The sequence below is a fragment of the Rhinatrema bivittatum genome, chromosome 2 (genome assembly GCF_901001135.1).
Source record: "Rhinatrema bivittatum chromosome 2, aRhiBiv1.1, whole genome shotgun sequence".
Taxonomy (NCBI): Eukaryota; Metazoa; Chordata; class Amphibia; order Gymnophiona; family Rhinatrematidae; genus Rhinatrema; species Rhinatrema bivittatum.
Genome location: NC_042616.1, coordinates 91538586 through 91557569, shown reverse-complemented (window position 1 = coordinate 91557569; position 18984 = coordinate 91538586). Strand labels below are relative to the sequence as shown.

General features: G+C 45.7%; 2 protein-coding genes across 9 annotated transcripts in view; both read left to right on the top strand.

Annotated features, from left to right (window-relative positions):
* The window catches only part of KMT2C (lysine methyltransferase 2C), a 979844-nt gene that overhangs the window by 222141 nt on the left and 738719 nt on the right, over positions 1-18984 (top strand). The gene's annotated exons all lie outside the window — the stretch shown is intronic.
* Positions 7634-9109, top strand: LOC115084092. Its single transcript, XM_029588449.1, has 2 exons — positions 7634-8381; positions 8483-9109. The coding sequence occupies exons 1-2, from the start codon at positions 7673-7675 to the stop codon at positions 8605-8607; spliced, it is 834 nt and encodes a 277-aa protein (XP_029444309.1). The 5' UTR covers positions 7634-7672; the 3' UTR covers positions 8608-9109.

Genomic DNA, 18984 nt, shown 5'->3' with positions numbered 1-18984 from the left:
CAGCGAGACAAAATTTTGTAGTCCTCGGCCACTATTTTCACGGTGCCCAACACCAGGCTACACATGAGATGCCTGCAATGGGGGGACTAAAACGTCAATGGAAACAATACTCTCAACCATTGACACAGAAGGTATTGTTGACATCCGAGATGAAACAGGACATAACATGTTGGCTTCTAGACTCCACCCTGTCCAAAGGAGCATTATTCAGTCCTCCTCCTCACAACACAGTCTTAACCACAAATGCGTCTCGCAAGGGATGGGGAGCACATCTCGAGATTTACGAAAACTAAGGGTTATGGACAATCTCCAAGCAGACTCTGCAGATAAATTTATTGGAGCTCAGAGCAATTCGCAATGCGTTACAAGTATTTCAAGATCACTTAAAGGGCCGCAGGGTCATGATCTACACAGACGATCAAGTGGCAAAGGAGGGTCCAGTTCATGGTCCCTTTGCAAGGAGACCCTGACAATCTTCAAACATGCTCACCAATATTGCATACTTCTGCAAGCAACTTACCTACCAGGAGTAGCAAATACAAGAGCGGACAGGCTAAGTCGCATCTTTCATCCTCACGAATGGACACTCAATGCGGACGTAGCCCAAGACATATTCATACAGTAGGGGACGCCTGTGATAGATCTCTTTGCAACAGAGATCAACACTCAGGTTCCCAAATTCTGCTTGATAAAACTGTCAGTTCAGGATTGCCCAAGACGCCTTCCTCATTCCGTGGACGACAGGCCTCCTGTATGCCTTTCCTCCCATACCACTCAAAGACAACGACAAACCTTTTCCGTAGGAAAAAAATCAGCAGAACCAGGGGTCATGATTTGAAGCTCCAGGGAGGAAGATTCAGAACCAATGTTAGGAAGTATTTCTTCACGGAGAGGGTGGTGGATGCCTGGAATGCCCTTCCGGAGGATGTGGTGAAGACCAGAACTGTGAAGGACTTCAAAGGGGCGTGGGATAAACACTGTGGATCCATAAAGTCAAAAGGCCGCCAATGAAGAGTGGGTGACTCGCCAGAATGATGGCTACTGCCTGGAGACAATACCCTTATTCAATAAACGTACACATGCTTACTGTGACTCCAACATCGTTCTAGCTTCAACAGCAAGAGGAAATGTGGAATAAAGGATCTGCACTCACAAAGGGGGGAGTAGCTGGCTTGTTACGGCGGTTACTACCCCAAACCAATAAGCCTTTTACTTCTATTTCTATGCATATACAGCATAGTTCTCTGCTTCAACAGCAGGGGAGAAGAAAAAACTGATACTTCACGCACATCCAGCATAGCTCCCTGCTTCAACGGCAGGGGAGAAGAAAAAAGGGTTCACACTCACAAAGCGGGGAGTAGCTGGCTTGTTACGGCGGTTACTACCCCAAACCAAATGTGCCTGATACTTCACTTTCGATGCATATCCAACATGGCTCTCTGCTTCAACAGCATGGGAGAAGAATAAACTGATACCTCAAGCATATCCAGCATAGCTCCCTGCTTCAACGGCAGGGGAGAAGATAAACAACCAATAAGGGCTGTATAACATAGTCTGAGTAAAACAAATAAGCATGGGTGTAGCTTGCTTATTGCGGCGGTTACTACCCCTACTACCCCTAACTTATCAGCTAGATATTCACTTGGATGCAGCTCCATCACTGCTTTCTACATTAATGGTGGGGGTGGAAAGGAAATAGAACCAAGAGCTAAGAGAAACAGATAAGTATGAGAGAAAAAGTGTGTGAAGCTTGCTGGGCAGACTGGATGGGCCATTTGGTCTTCTTCTGCCGTCATTTCTATGTTTCTATGTTTCTATAACAAGGAGACTTCAAAAGTGCATAGCAGACAAGGCTCAACTGATACTCATAGCTCCAGCCTGGCCAAGGCAACCATGGTACAGTTTCCTTCTCAGACTGTCCATCACGGACCCAATTCAGTTACCGAATTGCCCAGATCTTCTCCTCCAAGATCAGGGAACGCTTCTACACCCATTACACTCATCTCTCCATTTGACAGCATGGAGATTGAGAGGCTCCTTTTAACGGAACAGGGAGTTTCTGCTTCGGCACAATCCATTTTGGTTAGAATCCAGAAAACTCTCAACAAGGAAAAACTATAGCTACAAATGGAAAAGATACTCGACCTGGTGCATTTCTAATGGTGTACCACCATTAGACTGTTCACCTGAGTTACTCATGGATTATCTGCATACACTGTATACAGCTGGTCTTGCAACGTCATCCATTCGGGTTCATCTCAGTGCCATAGCGGCATATCACAGACCACTTAACGATATTCCTATTTCCAATCACCCTTTACTATCTCGTTTCCTCAAGGTGTTAACTCAACTTCGTCCTCTGATCTCCAGACCTCCAGTTCCGTGGAACCTTAACATAGTTCTTGAACAGCTTATACTTTCCCCGTTTGAGCCCATGGACTCAGCAAATTTTAAATACCTCACATGGAAAGTAGTGTTACTGATTGCTGTAACAACAGCACGATGAGTCGGTGAACTACAGGCCTTGGTCCATTATTCTCCATATTTACAGTTTCGTCACCAAAAAGTGGTTCTTCGAACTCACCCGTCTTTCCTACCAAAAGTGGTTTCTCAATTCCATCTCAATCAGACCATAGAATTACCCATCTTTTTCCCTAAACCTCATGCAAATGACAGGGAAAAATTATTGCATACACTAGATTGCAAAAGAGCTTTAGCATACTACAAAGAACAAACTGGGACTCCCGTGTTTCTCAACTCTTTGTCTCTTTTGACCCAAAGATGCCTGGACTACCGGTAGCTAATCGCACCATCTCCAGCTGGATAGCACAGTGCATGAACTTCTGCTACGACAAACAGAACTTACAGCCACATTCTGTTCCCAAAGCTCACCAAGTTAGAGCAGTGGCGGCCTCCTTGTCACACCTTCAACATGTACAACCCATAGACATTTGTAAGGCAGCTACATGGTCATTGCTCCATACCTTCACATCGCACTACTGCCTTGATCAACAAGCAGCCGCTGATGCGAAGATTGGGCCCGCAATCTTCCACTCTCTATCCTCTTGAACACAGTGACTGCCACACTGTTCATGATCACGTGCAAACATACATAGCATAAACAATGTGATTGGGAGCTTGGGACTCCCATGACAGCATGGCTAATTCAGCCCTGCTATCGACGGGAAAAAGAAAGTTTGCTTACCGTAAACGGTGTTTCCGTAGATAGGATGAATTAGCCATGCTGACCCACCCTCCTCCCTGGCAGTCACCTTCTTTTGACTACAATACAGCTTAATCACAGACTGAGGAGAATCTGTTACTTTCCTGCTCGGGAACACATGTGCAGCCGCAGAGAGCTAAAATCGAAATCTCTGCTTGGTAAAGCTCCGCCTCCTGGACCTGATTGACAGATCCCATGACAGCATGGCTAATTCATCCTGCTAGCTACGGAAACACCATTTACGGTAAGCAAACTTGCTTTTATTACAATAATGCACAATTACAAAATACACCATGGTGAACATTAAGAATTACATTTTTTCTCACAGGACAAGCAGGATGGTAGTCCTCACATATTGGTGACATCACAGGATGGAGCCCAATCACGGAACACTTTTGTTAAAGTTTCTAGAACTTTGACTGGTACCTACTGGGCATGCCCAGCATGGCACTAACCCTGCAGCCAGCAGGGTCCCCCTTCAGTCTTCTCTTTTCCATGCAGCATTAGCCACGCGGTTAAGGAGCTCTGCAGAGATTCCTGACAGGAATTTTCCTCACGGAATTACTGAAAACTTTCTTACCCCACAGGGGTCCCTCCTTCAACTTTTTGAAGCCGTGGTACTCCGGTAAGTTTTTATACCTGTTTTCGGTTGATTTCCGTCGAGTTTGGCCCTCGTGGCCTACTGGCCGTCGACCGTGCCGCGGCTCAAATTTTTCAAGGCCATGGCGTCGGGGTTCCATCTGTGCCCGGACTGTAGCCGTACCATGTCCATAACAGACCCTCAGAAAGGTCTGTGTAATGTGTCTTGGATGTGAGCAGGATGTCCTGACCTGCACCAAATGTGCCCTAATGATACCAAAGGTCTCCGTGAAGAACTGCACCGGATGGTTCAGGAGGCCATCGACAAGGCGATGCATCGATTCCAAGTTCCTCCGGAACCGACCACCGACCCAATTCCAGCAGCGTTGGCACCGCTGCTCTCGAAGTTGGAAGCGCTTATTGCCGCTTTTCCACCAATGAATCCCGGGTCACTGATGGCTCCGGTGCCCTTTCCGCTTACTTTGTCATCAGGCGGAGAAACACTGTTCCGCATCCCTCCATCAGGGGTCCTACCGATGCTTCAGCCATCGATGCCGATGCGTCCATCGGCGCCACCGATCCATTCATCGATGCCTTTGATGCTTGCACCGGTGCCTTCGATGCCTGCATCGGTGCCTTCAGTTCTTCCTTCGGAGCCTAGACCTGGCCCTTCAGGAATTCCACTGCCCCATCCCCAGTTGGTTCCTAGAGGGGTAGCTGCTGATCCCCATGATACCTGGACTGATGATTCTTCACCAGACACCGATGACTTGCCTCCACCACCTTCTCCTACTGAAAGCAGGAAGCGTTCTCCGGAGGAGGACCTTTCCTTCATAAATTTTGTGAAGGAGATGTCTGAATTGGTTCCCTTCCAATTACAGACCAAACAAGATGATAGGCATCAAATAATGGAGCTGTTGCAATTCCTGGATGCTCCCAAGGAATTAACCTCCATCCCTATTCACCAGGTTCTTCTGGATCTCCTCAAAAAGAACTGGGAACATCCTGGCTCTGTTACTCTAGTCAACAGGAAGGCTGACACTACTTATTTGGTACAGACAGCCCCAGGTTTTCAAAAACCTCAGTTGTATCACCAATCTGTGGTTGTAGAATCGGCCCAAAAGAGGGCAAGGAGATCAAAACCCCACTCTTCCTTTCTCTCAGGCAAAGAGCAGAAATTTCTAGATGCCATTGGTCGCCGTGTCTTCCAGAGCTCAGTGCTCATTTCCCGAATTGCCTCTTATCAGCTCTATATGACCCAATACAAAAGGGTCTTATTTCAGCAGATACAAGAATTGACAGACTCCCTGCCTTAACAATTCCAAGAACAACTTCAAACCCTAGTGAACAAGAGCTTTGAGGCAGGCAAGCATGAGATAAGATCATGTTACGATATCTTTGACACTACTACCAGGGTATCTGCAGCTGTTATTTTGGCAAGAAGATGGGCCTGGCTCAAGTCTTCAGACCTTCGCCCTGAATACAGGACAGATTGTCTGACCTGCCCTGTGCAAGAGACAATCTGTTTGGTGAGCAGATTCAACGGACGGTGGCAGAACTCAAGGACCATCATGAGACCCTGAGACAGCTCTCTCTGGTGCCTTCTGAGTATTCCTCAAAACAACCTCTCCGAAAGGACACTAAGAAGTTATTCTTCCGTCTGAAGAAATCCTACTCGCCACAGTCCAGAGCTCGTTCTTCGAGACCTTTCCAAAAAACCCAGTCTCATCAACTATGAAAACAAAAGCCTCAAGCAGCTCCTTAGCCGGGCCCTGCTTCCGGTTTTTGACTCCTGCATAGAGAGCAGCAACCAGCTTCCACTGCCTCATATACCAGTGGGAGGTCGATTATGCCATTTTAATAACAGGTGGCACTCAATCACCTCATACCAGTGGGTCCTAGCGATAATCGCTCAAGGTTATCATCTGAACTTTCTCTCCATCCCACTGGACTCCCCACCTCTACTGACGTGGAGATCATCCGACCACTCTATCCTCCTGGAACAGGAGATTTCCCTCCTCCTTCAGTTCAAAGCAATAGAACCAGTGCCCTACTCTCAGCACGGCCTAGGGTTCTATTTCTGGTACTTTGTAATCCCCAAAAAATTGGGAGGCGTTCGCCCAATTCTGGACCTCCATGCCCTGAACAAGTACCTCCATCGAGAAAAGTTCAAAATGGTAACCGTGGGTTCTCGTCTTCCTCTTTTGCAAAGAGGAGACTGGCTCTGCTCTCTAGACCTCCAGGACGCATATTGCGATAACTCCATCTCATCGCAGATTCCTGAGATTTCTGGTAGGCCCCAAGCACTATCAGTACCGAGTGCTTGCATTTGCCCTCCCATCTGCTGCACCACGAGTCTTCACAAAATGTCTCGTAGTAGTTGCAGCCTTCCTCAGGACTCAAGGTGTTCATGTCTACCCCTATCTAGATGATTGGTTGATCAGGGCTCCCACTCAGTAAACTGCTCTGTCGTCCCTACATCTTTCCTTACACACTGATTTCACTAGGATTTCTTGTCAACTACGACAAATCCTACTTAGTCCCATCTCAAGCTTTATCATTCATAGGGGCAGATTTGGATACCTTGCAGGCAAAAGCTTTTCTGCCTCGTCAGTGAGCTCTCACTCTCATTTCCCTTGCTCATCCGCTGCAGTCTCAACACCACATGACTGCATGCCACTTCCTCACCCTGCTGGGACACATAGCGTCCTCAATTCAGGTTACCCCAATGGCCCGCTTGGCCATGAGTCATGCAGTGGACTCTGTCACAATTGATTCAATCCATTCAGCCCCTGTCGACCATTGTCCATGTCACCAACTCACTCTGTCAGTCTCTAGCCTGGTGGAAAAATCAAGGCTTTCCCTTCCAGGCTCCAGATCCTCAAATAGTTCTCACCACCGATGCTTCCAACCTCGGCTGGGGAGCCCATGTGGCCGAACTGCAGACACAAGGATCTTGGTCTCCAGAGGAAGCCAAACACCAAACCAATTTCCTGGAGCTTCAAGCAATCAGATATGCTCTCAGAGTATTTCAGGACCACCTGTCCAATCAAGTCATCCTGATTCAGACAGAGAACCAGGTGGCCATGTAGTACATCAACAAACCTGGAGGGACGGGCTCCTACCTTCTGTGTCAGGAAGCTGCGCAGATATGGGCGGAGGCCCTCTCCCACTTGATGTACCTCAGGGCCACCTACTTGCCGGGAGTGGACAATGTGTTGGCAGATAAACTAAGTCGCAGCTTTCAGCTGCACGAGTGGTCTCTCAACCCCTCAGTGGTGGACTTGATCTTCCAACAATGGGGTTACCCTCATATTGATCTCTTTGCGTCACTTCAAAACCGCAAAGTAGAGAATTTTTGCTCTCTCACTCGCAGTTAACACTATCAGCCATGAGATGCATTCTCCCTCTCATGAGCGACCGGTCTCCTATATGCATTCTCTCCACTTCCACTTCTCTCAAAGACTCTCGTGAAGTTACGTCAGGACAAGGGAACCATGATTCTGATAGCACCTCACTGGCCACGCCAAATGTGGTTTCCAATACTTCAGGATCTCTCCATTCGCAGGCACATTCCCTTGAGAAAGGACCTGCTTCTGATCACTCAAAACGAAGGGTGCCTACGCCACCCCAATCTTCAAGCCTTGACCCTGACAGCCTGGATGTTGAAAGGTTAATTCTTCAGCCACTTAACCTTTCGGAACCGGTTTCCCGTGTCCTGATTGCTTTACGGAAGCCTTCCATGAGAAAATCCTACCTTCACACCGAGAGAGGAACTAAGATGGCCGCGGGTGTGGTCGCATATTGAGCAGCTCCGTGCCCTCGTTCCCTAAAAATTTCCTTTAAGCCTTTTTTCTTCGATTTTTTACAATGCCACATAAGAGAAAAGGGAAAATCCGGATATATCCTCCCTTACCGGATAATTTGGAAGGGCAGCGGCTGATTTATCAGTATGCAACCCCGACATCAGTAACGAGGACGTCTACCCCCATTGGTGAGTCAGGGGAAGGAGCCCAGTACTCACCCGGGGAACTATCGCTGACGCCTCCGGATCCTAAAACGCTGATTCAAGCAGCTCTACTGCTCGACTCTGTGCCTGCTGAGACGCCGGCAGGAACTTCCTTCGAGCATGCTCAGTTGGGAGGCAAGCCCAGGGACGAAGCAGACGTGGGGGGTGCAGCCAGTGCTCGTGTCTCCGCTGAGGCTACAGGAGGGGAGGAGTATGAAGCCAGCGGAGAAGGAACAGCAGAGCCGGTTTCTCCACTTATCCCACAGAGATTAACAAAACCAGCGATTGTAACGCTCGACGCCCTTTGGGATCTGGTAGCAGGGAACGCTGCGAAGCTCGACAGACAGGCTTGTAAACTAGAGGAAGTTTCCAAGAGAATGACTAAGATCGAAACTGACCACACGAATCTGGAAAAGGCTTTGACAAAGGTAACTGTGGATGTAAAAAAATTGCAAGATTTAAGTGCAGTTTCTGTTAATGAAAGACTATCGTCTTTGAGAAGATTGGAGTCAGTAGAGAATTACTTAAGGCACTTAAATATAAGACTCTTGAATTTCCCCAAAGTTATGGGTGAGTTGCCTTTGCAGACTTTCAAGAAATTTGCTATTGAAATTCTAAAGATACCACCAGAGAATGTTCCGCCTGTTAAAAAAATATTCTTTTTAAGACAGAGAGGAGCCTTAATATCGCCTGGTATGGGGATAGATATGGAAAATCTAACCAATTTTCTGGAAACAACAACGGAAGAAATTACAGAAAGGTCTGCCTTGTTTGTGACTCTTTATTCAGAAATTGATGTTGGAATAATTATGAAGAATTATTTCAAAAATTTAAATGTTTCTTTTATGGGCGGTCAAGTTCGTATCTTTCCAGATTTGGCAAAACCAACGCAAATGCGAAGGAAAAAGTTTATTTCATTGCGCCCAAAAGTGCTTGCACTAGGAGGTACCTATATTTTAAGGTACCCCTGTAGGTGCATAGTCAAACTTTTGGGGAATACTTATGTGTTCTTTAGTCCGGAACAACTTCAAGCCTTTCTAGAGGCACGAGAGCAGACCCCGCAGCCCATAGAGCTGGATCCAGTAAATGAATCTGATGTTTAAACCCAGCCTTACTTCTAAATTGTTTCTTATGTTCTCCTTTTATTCTTTTCCTCCTCAGTTACCTACGAAAGGTAGAGATTGTGAAATTTTGTCATGTTTCAATATTTAATTTTTAAATTTCAAATAAGAATTTCATGTAAAGAACAATTTCTCAATCTCTTGTGATTCTATGCAAATTACTTTGTATTTTGTTTTGAAAAGTTGATAAATAAAGAATAAAAAAAAATCCTACCTTCACAAATGGAACAGGTTTAAGTCATGGTGCTCTTCTCAATCCCTTGACCCCTTTACCTGTCCTACCACGAAGTTTCTAGACTATCTCTGGCACTTGTCAGAATCCGTTCTAAAATCTTTCTCCATCAGAATGCATGTCAGTGCGGTAGCCGCCTTCCATAAAGGTATTGGGGACATTCCTATTTCAGTACAGCCCCTTGTAACAAGTTTTCTGAAGGGCTTTCTTCACCTCAAGCCTCTGCTGCGTCCTCCGGCCCCTTCTTGGGACCTCAACCTGGTTTTGGGTCGGCTCATGAAACCACCATTCGAGTCTCTCCAATCCTGTGATCTTCGCTATCTCACATGGAAAGTGATCTTCCTTTTGTTTATCACTTCGGCTCGCAGAGTTAGTGAGTTACAGGCTCTAGTCACCTATCCGCCTTACACTAAACTTCTGCAGGACCGGGCAGTACTCTGCACTCACCCTAAGTTCTTACCTAAGGTAGTATCGGAGTTTCATCTCAATCAATCCATTATACTACCTACCTTTTTTCCCAGGCCCCATTCCAGTCTAGGAGAACAGTCTCTGCATACCCTTGACTGTAAATGGGCTATAGCGGTCTACATAGACAGTACAGCTGCCCACAGGAAGAGCACTCATTTGTTTGTCTCTTTCCACTCCATCAAATTGGGGTAGCCTGTGGGTAAGCAGACACTGTCCTCCTGGTTAGCGGACTGCATATCCTTTTGTTATCAGCAAGCGGGCATTCCACTTCAAGACCATGTTAAAGCACACTCTGTGAGGGCTATGGCGACTTCAGTAGCACACCTACACTCGGTGTCACTTCCTGACATTTGCAAGGCTGCCACCTGGAGTTCTCTCCATTCCTTTACAGCCCATTATTGCTTAGACAAAGCTGGAAGACAAGATTCTATCTTCGGCCAGTCTGTCTTACGCAACCTATTTACAACTTGACGTACCAACACCCTTCCGCCTGCCCGGTAGGGTTCAGGATGCCCTTCGCCAAATTCCACCCCAGTCCTAGTGCCTTTGCACCCCTGGATACATTTGGTGCATATTCGGACATCCTCAGCTCCATACTCACCCATATGTGAGGACTACCATCCTGCTTGTCCTGTGAGAAAGCAAATGTTGCTTACCTGTAACAGGTGTTATCCCAGGACAAGCAGGATGCTAGTCCTCACATATGGGTGACATCAGTAATGGAGCCCTATGTACGGAAAAACTTCTTTCAAAGTTTCTATGAAACTTTTGACTGGCACCAGAGTGCCTACTGAGCATGCCCAGCATGCCATGATATTCCCTGCCACAGGGGTCTCCCTTCAGTCTTCTTTTTTCCGCGGAGCCATTAGCCTCATGGTTACTAGGAGTCCTGTGGAGAATTCTCCACAACTTTAAACTTTAGAAAAGTTTGGAAAAACTTCAGCCGCAAGGGTCTCCCTTTTAGTATACCATCGCGGTAAGTTTTTTCCTTATTTTGCGGTTCTGTACCATTCTTTTTGACCGCTTTTTTCCTGGTCATCGGTCGTCGACAGCTGTCCGACCTGAGAATTGCGTCCGGATTCAAAAAGTGCCCTAAGTGCACCAGAAATATGTCTTACAGACCCCCACCAAGACTGTGTTCTTTGCCTTGGTGAGAACCATGATGTTAGGGCCTGCCCCTTATGTGCCGCCATGACATCGAAGGGACGTCGACTCCGGATGGAGAAGATGGAACAGCTGTTCAAAATTCAGCTTTTACCTGCAGCATCATCCTCAATGCAATCGTCTCTGGCTGGATCGATTCGTAAGGTGGTGTTAAAGAAGCGAATCCCAGGTGAGTCAGGAGATGCTTTTCTTTCCTCCCCCTCTCCATCGTCAAGGGAATTGACATCAGGAAGCAAAAAGGCAAAAGAAAAAGAAAAGCATCGCCATCGGCATCGAAGGCTGCACACGTCGACCACTGACCCGATACCCATAGTGCCATCGACAGAGACGGAATCGACGGCTAAGAAACCTCGGTTGGACGTACAGGCTCCGGAGCCATCGATACCAAGGCGATCCCCGCCGATACCGGTGTAGGGAACCGTACCTTCTCAGGGCTCTGAGGAGGTACCGGCATCGCCACTACCGTCTCCCCCCATGGCTGCTCTGATCTCACCAGCCATGCGGGCAGAACTTGATGTTTACATACGTCAAGCGGTACTGGACGCATTCCTCGAAGCGATACCGAGGCCACAACCTTCGACACCAGTGATGCCATCGATCCGATTCCGGTATCGATAGATATTCCATCCTCGATACCGATGTCACCGGCCATTCTGGCACCGATGCCGTCAATGCCTATTCTGGTTCCGACACCGATACCCTCGATGCCGATTCCACTGCCAGCACTGATGAAACCATCGATGCCGATTCCAGAGGTCTCTATTCTTCAGCCTCTGATGGAGAAGTTGGACACCCTAATCCAGGCTGTAGCCAAGAAGCCTCAAGATGTGGATGAGGGCTCCATGCCAGAACCATTACCAGGTCCTTCTGGCATTGTACCACGTAGGAGACCACAATCTCCAGGATTTCCTTCCATTCTATCGATGCCTTTTAGACCATCAGGTCATCCAAAAGACACTGCAACTGATTCTGACTCAGATGTCTCTACAGACTAGGACATCTTATCTCAGCCTTCACCTCCAGAAGATAGGAGAAAGTCACCGCCGGAAGATCTTTCTTTCTCCAATTTTGTAAAAGACATGTCAGAGACTATACCTTTTCAGCTTCTGTCTGAAATTGACTCCAGACAGAAGACATTAGAGGTGCTACAGTTTGTAGATCCACCCAAGGAAATACTGGCTATACCAGTACATGAGGTGCTGCAAGAGCTCATGTACACAGATTGTGGGAGCACCCTGGATCAGTAGCGTCTGTCAATAAGCGAGCAGATGCTACATACTTAGTCCAGCCAATTCCTGGATTTCAAAAATCTCAACTATCACACCAGTCGGTGGTAGTTGAGTCAGCCCAGAAAAAGGCTAAAAGGCTCAAAACACATGCTTCCACACCACCAGGAAAAGAAAGTCGATTCCTGGATAGTCTAGGCAGAAAGGTCTTTCAAGGTGCTATGTTGGTCTCAAGAATAAATTCATACCAGTTATTCATGAACCAATATCAACGCAACCTTTGGAAGCAAGTAGACGGCCTTACCCAGGATCTTCCAGAGCAGTTTCAAGAACCTTTCTCACAACTCGTGCATAAGGGCCTAGAAGCAAGCAAGCACGAAGTCAGAGCTACATATGACAGGTTTGAGACCGCTTCTCGATTCTCAGCCTCAGGAATCACGGCTCGTAGATGGGCTTGGCTGAAAGCTTCTGAGTTACGGCCAGAAGTTCAAGAGAGATTAGCCGACCTTCCTTGTTTGGGTGAGAACCTATTCGGAGACAAGGTTAGTGGCCACCATAAAGGACCACACGGAAACTCTCAAGCAATTATCACTGATTCCTCAAGAGTCACAACCACCTTCTAGAAGACTTCCTAGAAGAGATGTCAGAAGGCCTTACTACCGCCAACGACGCTACTACCCACCAACAAGCCGGGCAAGACAAGCTTGTTCAGGCTTTTGAAATTCAACCAGAGAGCAGAAGCCCCTTTCACAATCCACTTCCAGAATTACCAGTGGGAGGTCGCATAACCTATTACCATCATACATGGACCTCCATAACAACAGACCAATGGGTACTTTCAATTACAGCTCAAGGGTACCGATTGGATTTTCTCACTGTACCAAAAGAAACTCCACCAATCAAATCTTGGACAGTGAACCACCACTCCAAAATCCTAAAAACAGAATTATCCACCCTTCTGAGAGCCAGGGCCATAGAACCAGTTCCCAGACCTCAGCAGGGCAGAGGATTCTACTCCCACTATTTCCTCATTCCAAAGAAAACCGGAGGCCTACGTCCAATCCTGGATCTCAGAAATCTCAACAAATTTCTCAAAAAAGAAAAATTCAGGATGGTATCGTTAGGCACCATGCTACTTCTTCTTCAAGAAGGGGATTGGCTCTGCTCTCTGGATCTTCAAGACGCCTACGCTCACATTACCATCTTTCCTCCTCATCGCCAGTACTTGCGATTTCTGGTCGAAGGACAACACTTTCAATACTGAGTGCTCCCATTCGGCCTAGCTTCAGCACCTCGAGTATTCACAAAGTGTCTAGCAGTAGCGGTGGCACATCTTCACAAACAAAAGGTGCATGTATTCCCTTATTTGGACGATTGGCTCATCAGGAGTCGAACAAAGGAAGGAGCTCTCAGTTCCCTCAAGCTCACAGTCAACTTACTTCACTCCTTGGGATTTCTCATCAACTACCAGAAATCCCATTTCACACCATCTCACCTGTTACAATTCATAGGTGCAGATCTAAACACCATCATAGCAAAAGCTTTTCTTCCAAGAGACCGTGCTCAAACACTCGTTCTCCTGGCACACTCACTCTCTAGCTACAGCTCATCAGTGCCTCATCCTACTCGGTCACATGGCCTCCACAGTACACGTCACTCCCATGGCCAGACTGACCATGCGACTAATGCAATGGACACTCAAATCTCAGTGGATTCAAGCCATTCAACCATTGTCCACTCCCATTCAGTTAACACAGGAACTACGTGCCTCCCTCCTCTGGTGGACTTCAATGGACAATTTGCTCAAAGGTCTGCCTTTTCAGCAACCAGTTCCACAAGTGACCTTAACTACAGATGCGTCCACCTAGGATGGGGTGCACACATTGGTCATCTCAAGACTCAAGGGATGTGGACAAAAGCCGAAGCCACTTTTCAAATAAACTTCCTGGAGCTTCGAGCTATACGTTATGCGCTACATGCGTTCAAGGACTGCCTTTCACACAAGATTGTTCTGATCCAAACGGACAACACAGTAGCCATGTGGTACATCAACAAACACGGGGGAACAGCTTCCTACCTCCTTTGTCAAGAAACAGCTCAGATTTGGGACTGGGCCCTAGCACATTCCATTCTTCTACGAGCCACTTACCTAGCAGGCATCCACAACATAGTGGCAGATCGCCTAAGTCGTCAGTTCCAACCACACGAGTGGTCCTTGGATCCAGCGATAGCAACCAAGATCTTCCAACGCTGGGGTCAACCAACAATAGACCTCTTTGCATCTCACCTGAACTACAAAGTGAACAATTACTGCTCTCTGCTCCGGCAAGAGAACAGCCTACCAAAGGACGCATTTGCTCGCCATTGGAACTCAGGCCTGTTATATGCGTATCCACCGATACCACTCATAACCAAAACTCTAGTGAAGCTACAACAAGACAAAGGGACCATGATACTCATAGCCCCACTCTGGCCTCGACAAGTATGGTTTCCCACACTCCTAGACCTTTCAGTCAGGTATCCAATTCGCCTGGGAGTAGCTCCCAATCTCATAACTCAGGATCAGGGTCAGTTGCGCCATCCCAACCTTCAATCACTGTCCCTGACAGCATCGATGTTGAAAGCTTGATCTTACAACCACTCAACCTTCCAACCACTTTATCTCAGGTGCTTATAGCTTCACGTAAACCTTCCACTAGAAAGAATTATTCCTACAAATGGAAACAGTTTACTTTGTGGTGCACTCAAAAATCTATAGATCCTTTCACTTGCCCCACTACCTCACTACTAGATTACCTATACCATCTTTCAGACTCTGTTCTTCAGACTTCATCTGTAAGAGTACATTTGAGTGCAATCTCAGCTTATCATGACAAGCTAGGAGACACACCTATCTCTACACAGCCTCTCGTCAGTAAGTTTATGAAAGGTTTAACTCACCTTAAACCTCCACTTCATTCCCCAAGCATTCAGTGGGACCTGAACGTAGAAAGCAAGTATGTAGATCTCGAACTACCCTGATTTCTTTAGCATTTCATTCTCTGTTAGTTCATTCTGGCCAGGTGGACGGTAATACACACCCATTACTATTTTATTCCCTTTTTCACCTGGAGTTTCTATGCATAAAAATTCAACATTGCATTTTGTTTCCTGCAGAACTTTTATCCTGTTTGACTCAATGTTCTCTTTAACATATAGAGCCACCCCTCCACCAATTTGATCCATCCTATCATTTCAGTATAATTTGTTTCCTGGTATCAAGGGGTCCCACTGGTTATCCTTCTTTCACCAGGTCTTTGAGATGCCAATTATTATCTACCTCTTCATCCAGTGCTTTACACTCTAATTCTCCCATCTTTTTTATTAGACTTCTAGCATTTGTATGCAGACATTTCAAAGTATGTTTCTTGTTTGTATTAACAATCTGCTCATCAGTTGACAGGGTTAATTTGGAATCTTTCTGCACTTTACTTAAAGGTACCTGATACCCTTTGGTATTTATTGCAACCTCTCTACTGCCATGCTCTGTTTTCCAGGTTCTCTTAGTATCCTTCAGATACATCATTCCGAACCAAACACTTTTGAGCGACTATCTGCTTTCTCCCATCATCTAGTTTAAAAGCTGTGCTATCTCTTTTTTAAAGATTAGTGCCAGCAGCCTGGTTCCACACTAGTTAAGGTAGAGCCCATCCTTTTGGAAAAGGCCTCCCTCCTTACCCAAAATGAAGCCCAGTTCCTAACAGATCTAAAACCCTCTTCCTTGCACCATCGTCTCATCCTTGTATTGAGACTTTGGAGCTCTGCCTGCCTCTGGGAATCCTGCACATGGAACAGGGAGGATTTCAGAGAATGCTACCCTGGAGGATCTGGATTTCAGTTTTCTACCCAAAACCCTAAATTTGGCTTCCAGAATCTCCCTCCTGCACTTTCCTATTTCATTGGTACCCATATGTACCAAGACAGCTGGCTCCTCCCCAGCACTTTCTGAATTCCTATCTATGTGATGCTTGAGGACTACCACCTAAGTCCCAGGCAGGCAAGTTACCAAGTGATCCAGCCACCCAGCTATCAGCTTTCCTAATAACTGAATCACCAACTATAATGGCTGTCCTAACCCTTCTCTCCTGGGCACGTGCCCCTGGAGACATAGCCTCAGTGCGAGAAGATGCTACATCATATTGAGGGCAGGTCCTAGCTACAGGATTGCTTCCTGCCTCATGAAGGTGATGCTCTCCTTCCAGGTGAACTTCTTCCTGCAAAGTAGCACAGGGACTACCAGATTGGAAGTGGGATTTTTCTACTATGTCCCTGAAGGTCTCCTCTATATTTATTTATTTATTTAAATAATTTATATACCGGAGGTTCCTGTATAATATACATATCACCCCGGTTTACAAGGAACAGTAACTATCGCTACATTTAGCGGTTTACATAGAACAGAATATAAAATGAAGTTTTTACATTGAACAAATGAAGTAAACAAGTTTTTACATTGAACAAACTAAGTAAACAAGTTTAACATTGAGCAAATTAAGCAAATTAAACTAAGTAAGCAAAAAGAGAATTATATTAAACCGTTAATAAACATGTAGTTAATAAATCCATAAATTAAAACCGTTAATAAACATGTGGTTAATAAGTCAATGAATAACATGAGTATGTGTGTGTAGTATGTATGTGGTCAGCATGAATATTTAAATTTCTGAATTTATTTTATTTATTTTATTTAGTTATTTTCTATACCGGCTTTCATGACCAGGGGTCACATCAAACCGGTTTACATTGAACAGTTTGTGCATTAAAACATAGAACTGGAACAACTAACTGGTGCAGAAAATACAGTTACAATGAACAAGGAATTATACAACTGGGAGAGTGGGAAGAAGAAGAAGAAGAGAGTATAAGAATTGATAGAAATGCATTTACAATGGATCTTTACAAAATATGTAACTTAAAGACCCAGACTGAGAGCAGTCCTGGTCTGGAGTAGGTGGTGGAAGATTAAGACTTTATAGTGGAGTTATGAGATGATGCGAACTCTGAAAAAGTAATTAAGGGATAATATTAACATGGGTTAATCTAAGATCGGAAAGGCTTTTCTGAAGAGCCAGGTTTTTAGTCTTTTTCTAAAAGTTAGTAAGCATGTTTCCTGGCGCAGCTCTACTGGGATAGCGTTCCATAGGCGTGGTCCTGCTGTTGATGGTGCTCTGTCTTCAAGTGATTTGTGTTTGAATGCTTTGGCGTGTGGAACCTGTAATGTTTCTTTATAGCAATTCCTGGATGGTCTGACTGTGGAGTGTTTTTCCAGGGGGATTTGTAGATTTAATGGTGCGAGATGATGGATGACTTTGAAGATGGAAGTTATGGACTTATACATTGAATAAAGGAAGAATATAAAAGATCTGAATATATCGTTGTGGGAGTGAAAAGAATTTTTCTTCCTGTTCTTGGCTCTAGGGGAAGGCTTGTTTGAACAGCCAAGTCTTAAGTTTCTTTTTAAATGTAGTGTGGCATGGTTCCAGCCGTAGGTCTGGAGGGAGCGAGTTCCAGAGTGAAGGGCCCGCTGTAGATAGTGCATGTTTCCTCAGAACGGATTTCGCCGGTTGTGTGATTAGTCTGTTCTGATAAGCGCTTCTGGTTGGTTTCACAGATGTGTGTAGTTGAATTTGAAATGTTAGGTTGAGAGGTGCAATGTTGTATAAGGCCTTGTTTATCATCATTAAAGACTTGAACTGGATCCTGTATTTAATCGGAAGCCAGTGGAGGTGGTGGAGGATTGGGGTGATATGATCTCTTTTTTTGGCATTTGAGAGAATTCTTGCAGAGGCGTTCAGGACCATCTGAAGTGGTTTTATGGTGCATGCTGGTAGGCCTAGGAGGAGAGAGTTGCAGTAGTCCAGCTTTGGGAGTATGATGGCTTGTAAAACCATGCGGAAGTCTCTGTATAGGAGGAGTGGTTTAAGTTTCTTTATTGTTTGAAGTTTAAAGAAACATTCTTTTGTTGTGGTGTTGACGAATTTGTTGAGACTGAGTCTGTTGTCTATGATAACTCCCAGGTCTTTAACTTGTTGCGTGGTGGAGAGCCCGGCGTTGTCCGGATGTTGATTAGTGTTAGGATGTGAGGGAGGGGTATAGTTTTCCGGTGCTATAATGAGGATTTCAGTTTTGTTTTTGTTTAGAACCAAGTTGAGGCTGGTGAGTAGATTGTTGATAGCTGACAGACATTTATTCCAGTATGATATGGCTTTATGTAGGGAGTCTTCTATAGGGATGAGGATTTGAATATCATCCGCGTATAGGTAATGTCTTAACTTAAGGTTAGTGAGAAGTTGACAGAGTGGGAGCAGATAAATATTGAAAAGAGTCGGAGATAGGGATGATCCTTGCGGTACCCCCTTCTTGGATTCGATGGTGTGGGACTCTTTGTTATTTATCTTGACCTTGTATGATCTGTTCTCCAAAAACGATTTGAACCAGTTAAAAGCTGCTCCTGTAATGCCGATGTCTATTAGGCGTTGCAGGAGGCACGTGTGGTCTACGGTATCAAATGCTGATGAGAGATCCAGGAGAGCGAGGAGGCAAGGTTGGCCCTTTTCTAGGTTGAAGATGATAGTGTCTGATAATGATGTTAATAACGATTCGGTATTCATAGTCTTACAAAAGTCAAATTGGTTTGAGGTGAGGATATTGTTTTCGTCAAGAAATTCTGTAAGTTGTTTGTTGACCACTTTCTCCATAACTTTGGCAATCATAGGGAGGTTTGCTATGGGTCTAAAGTTAGCTGGGTCTGAGGTGGGTAAGTTGGGTTTTTTGAGGAGCGGTTTGAGCATGGCTAACTTGAGTTGTTTCGGGACAAGTCCTTGGGTGAGAGAGCAGTTAATGATGTCTGCTAAAGGTTTGGCTATGGTGTTGGTGATCAGACTCAGTTTGTTGGATGGAATATGGTCTGATGGATGGGAGGA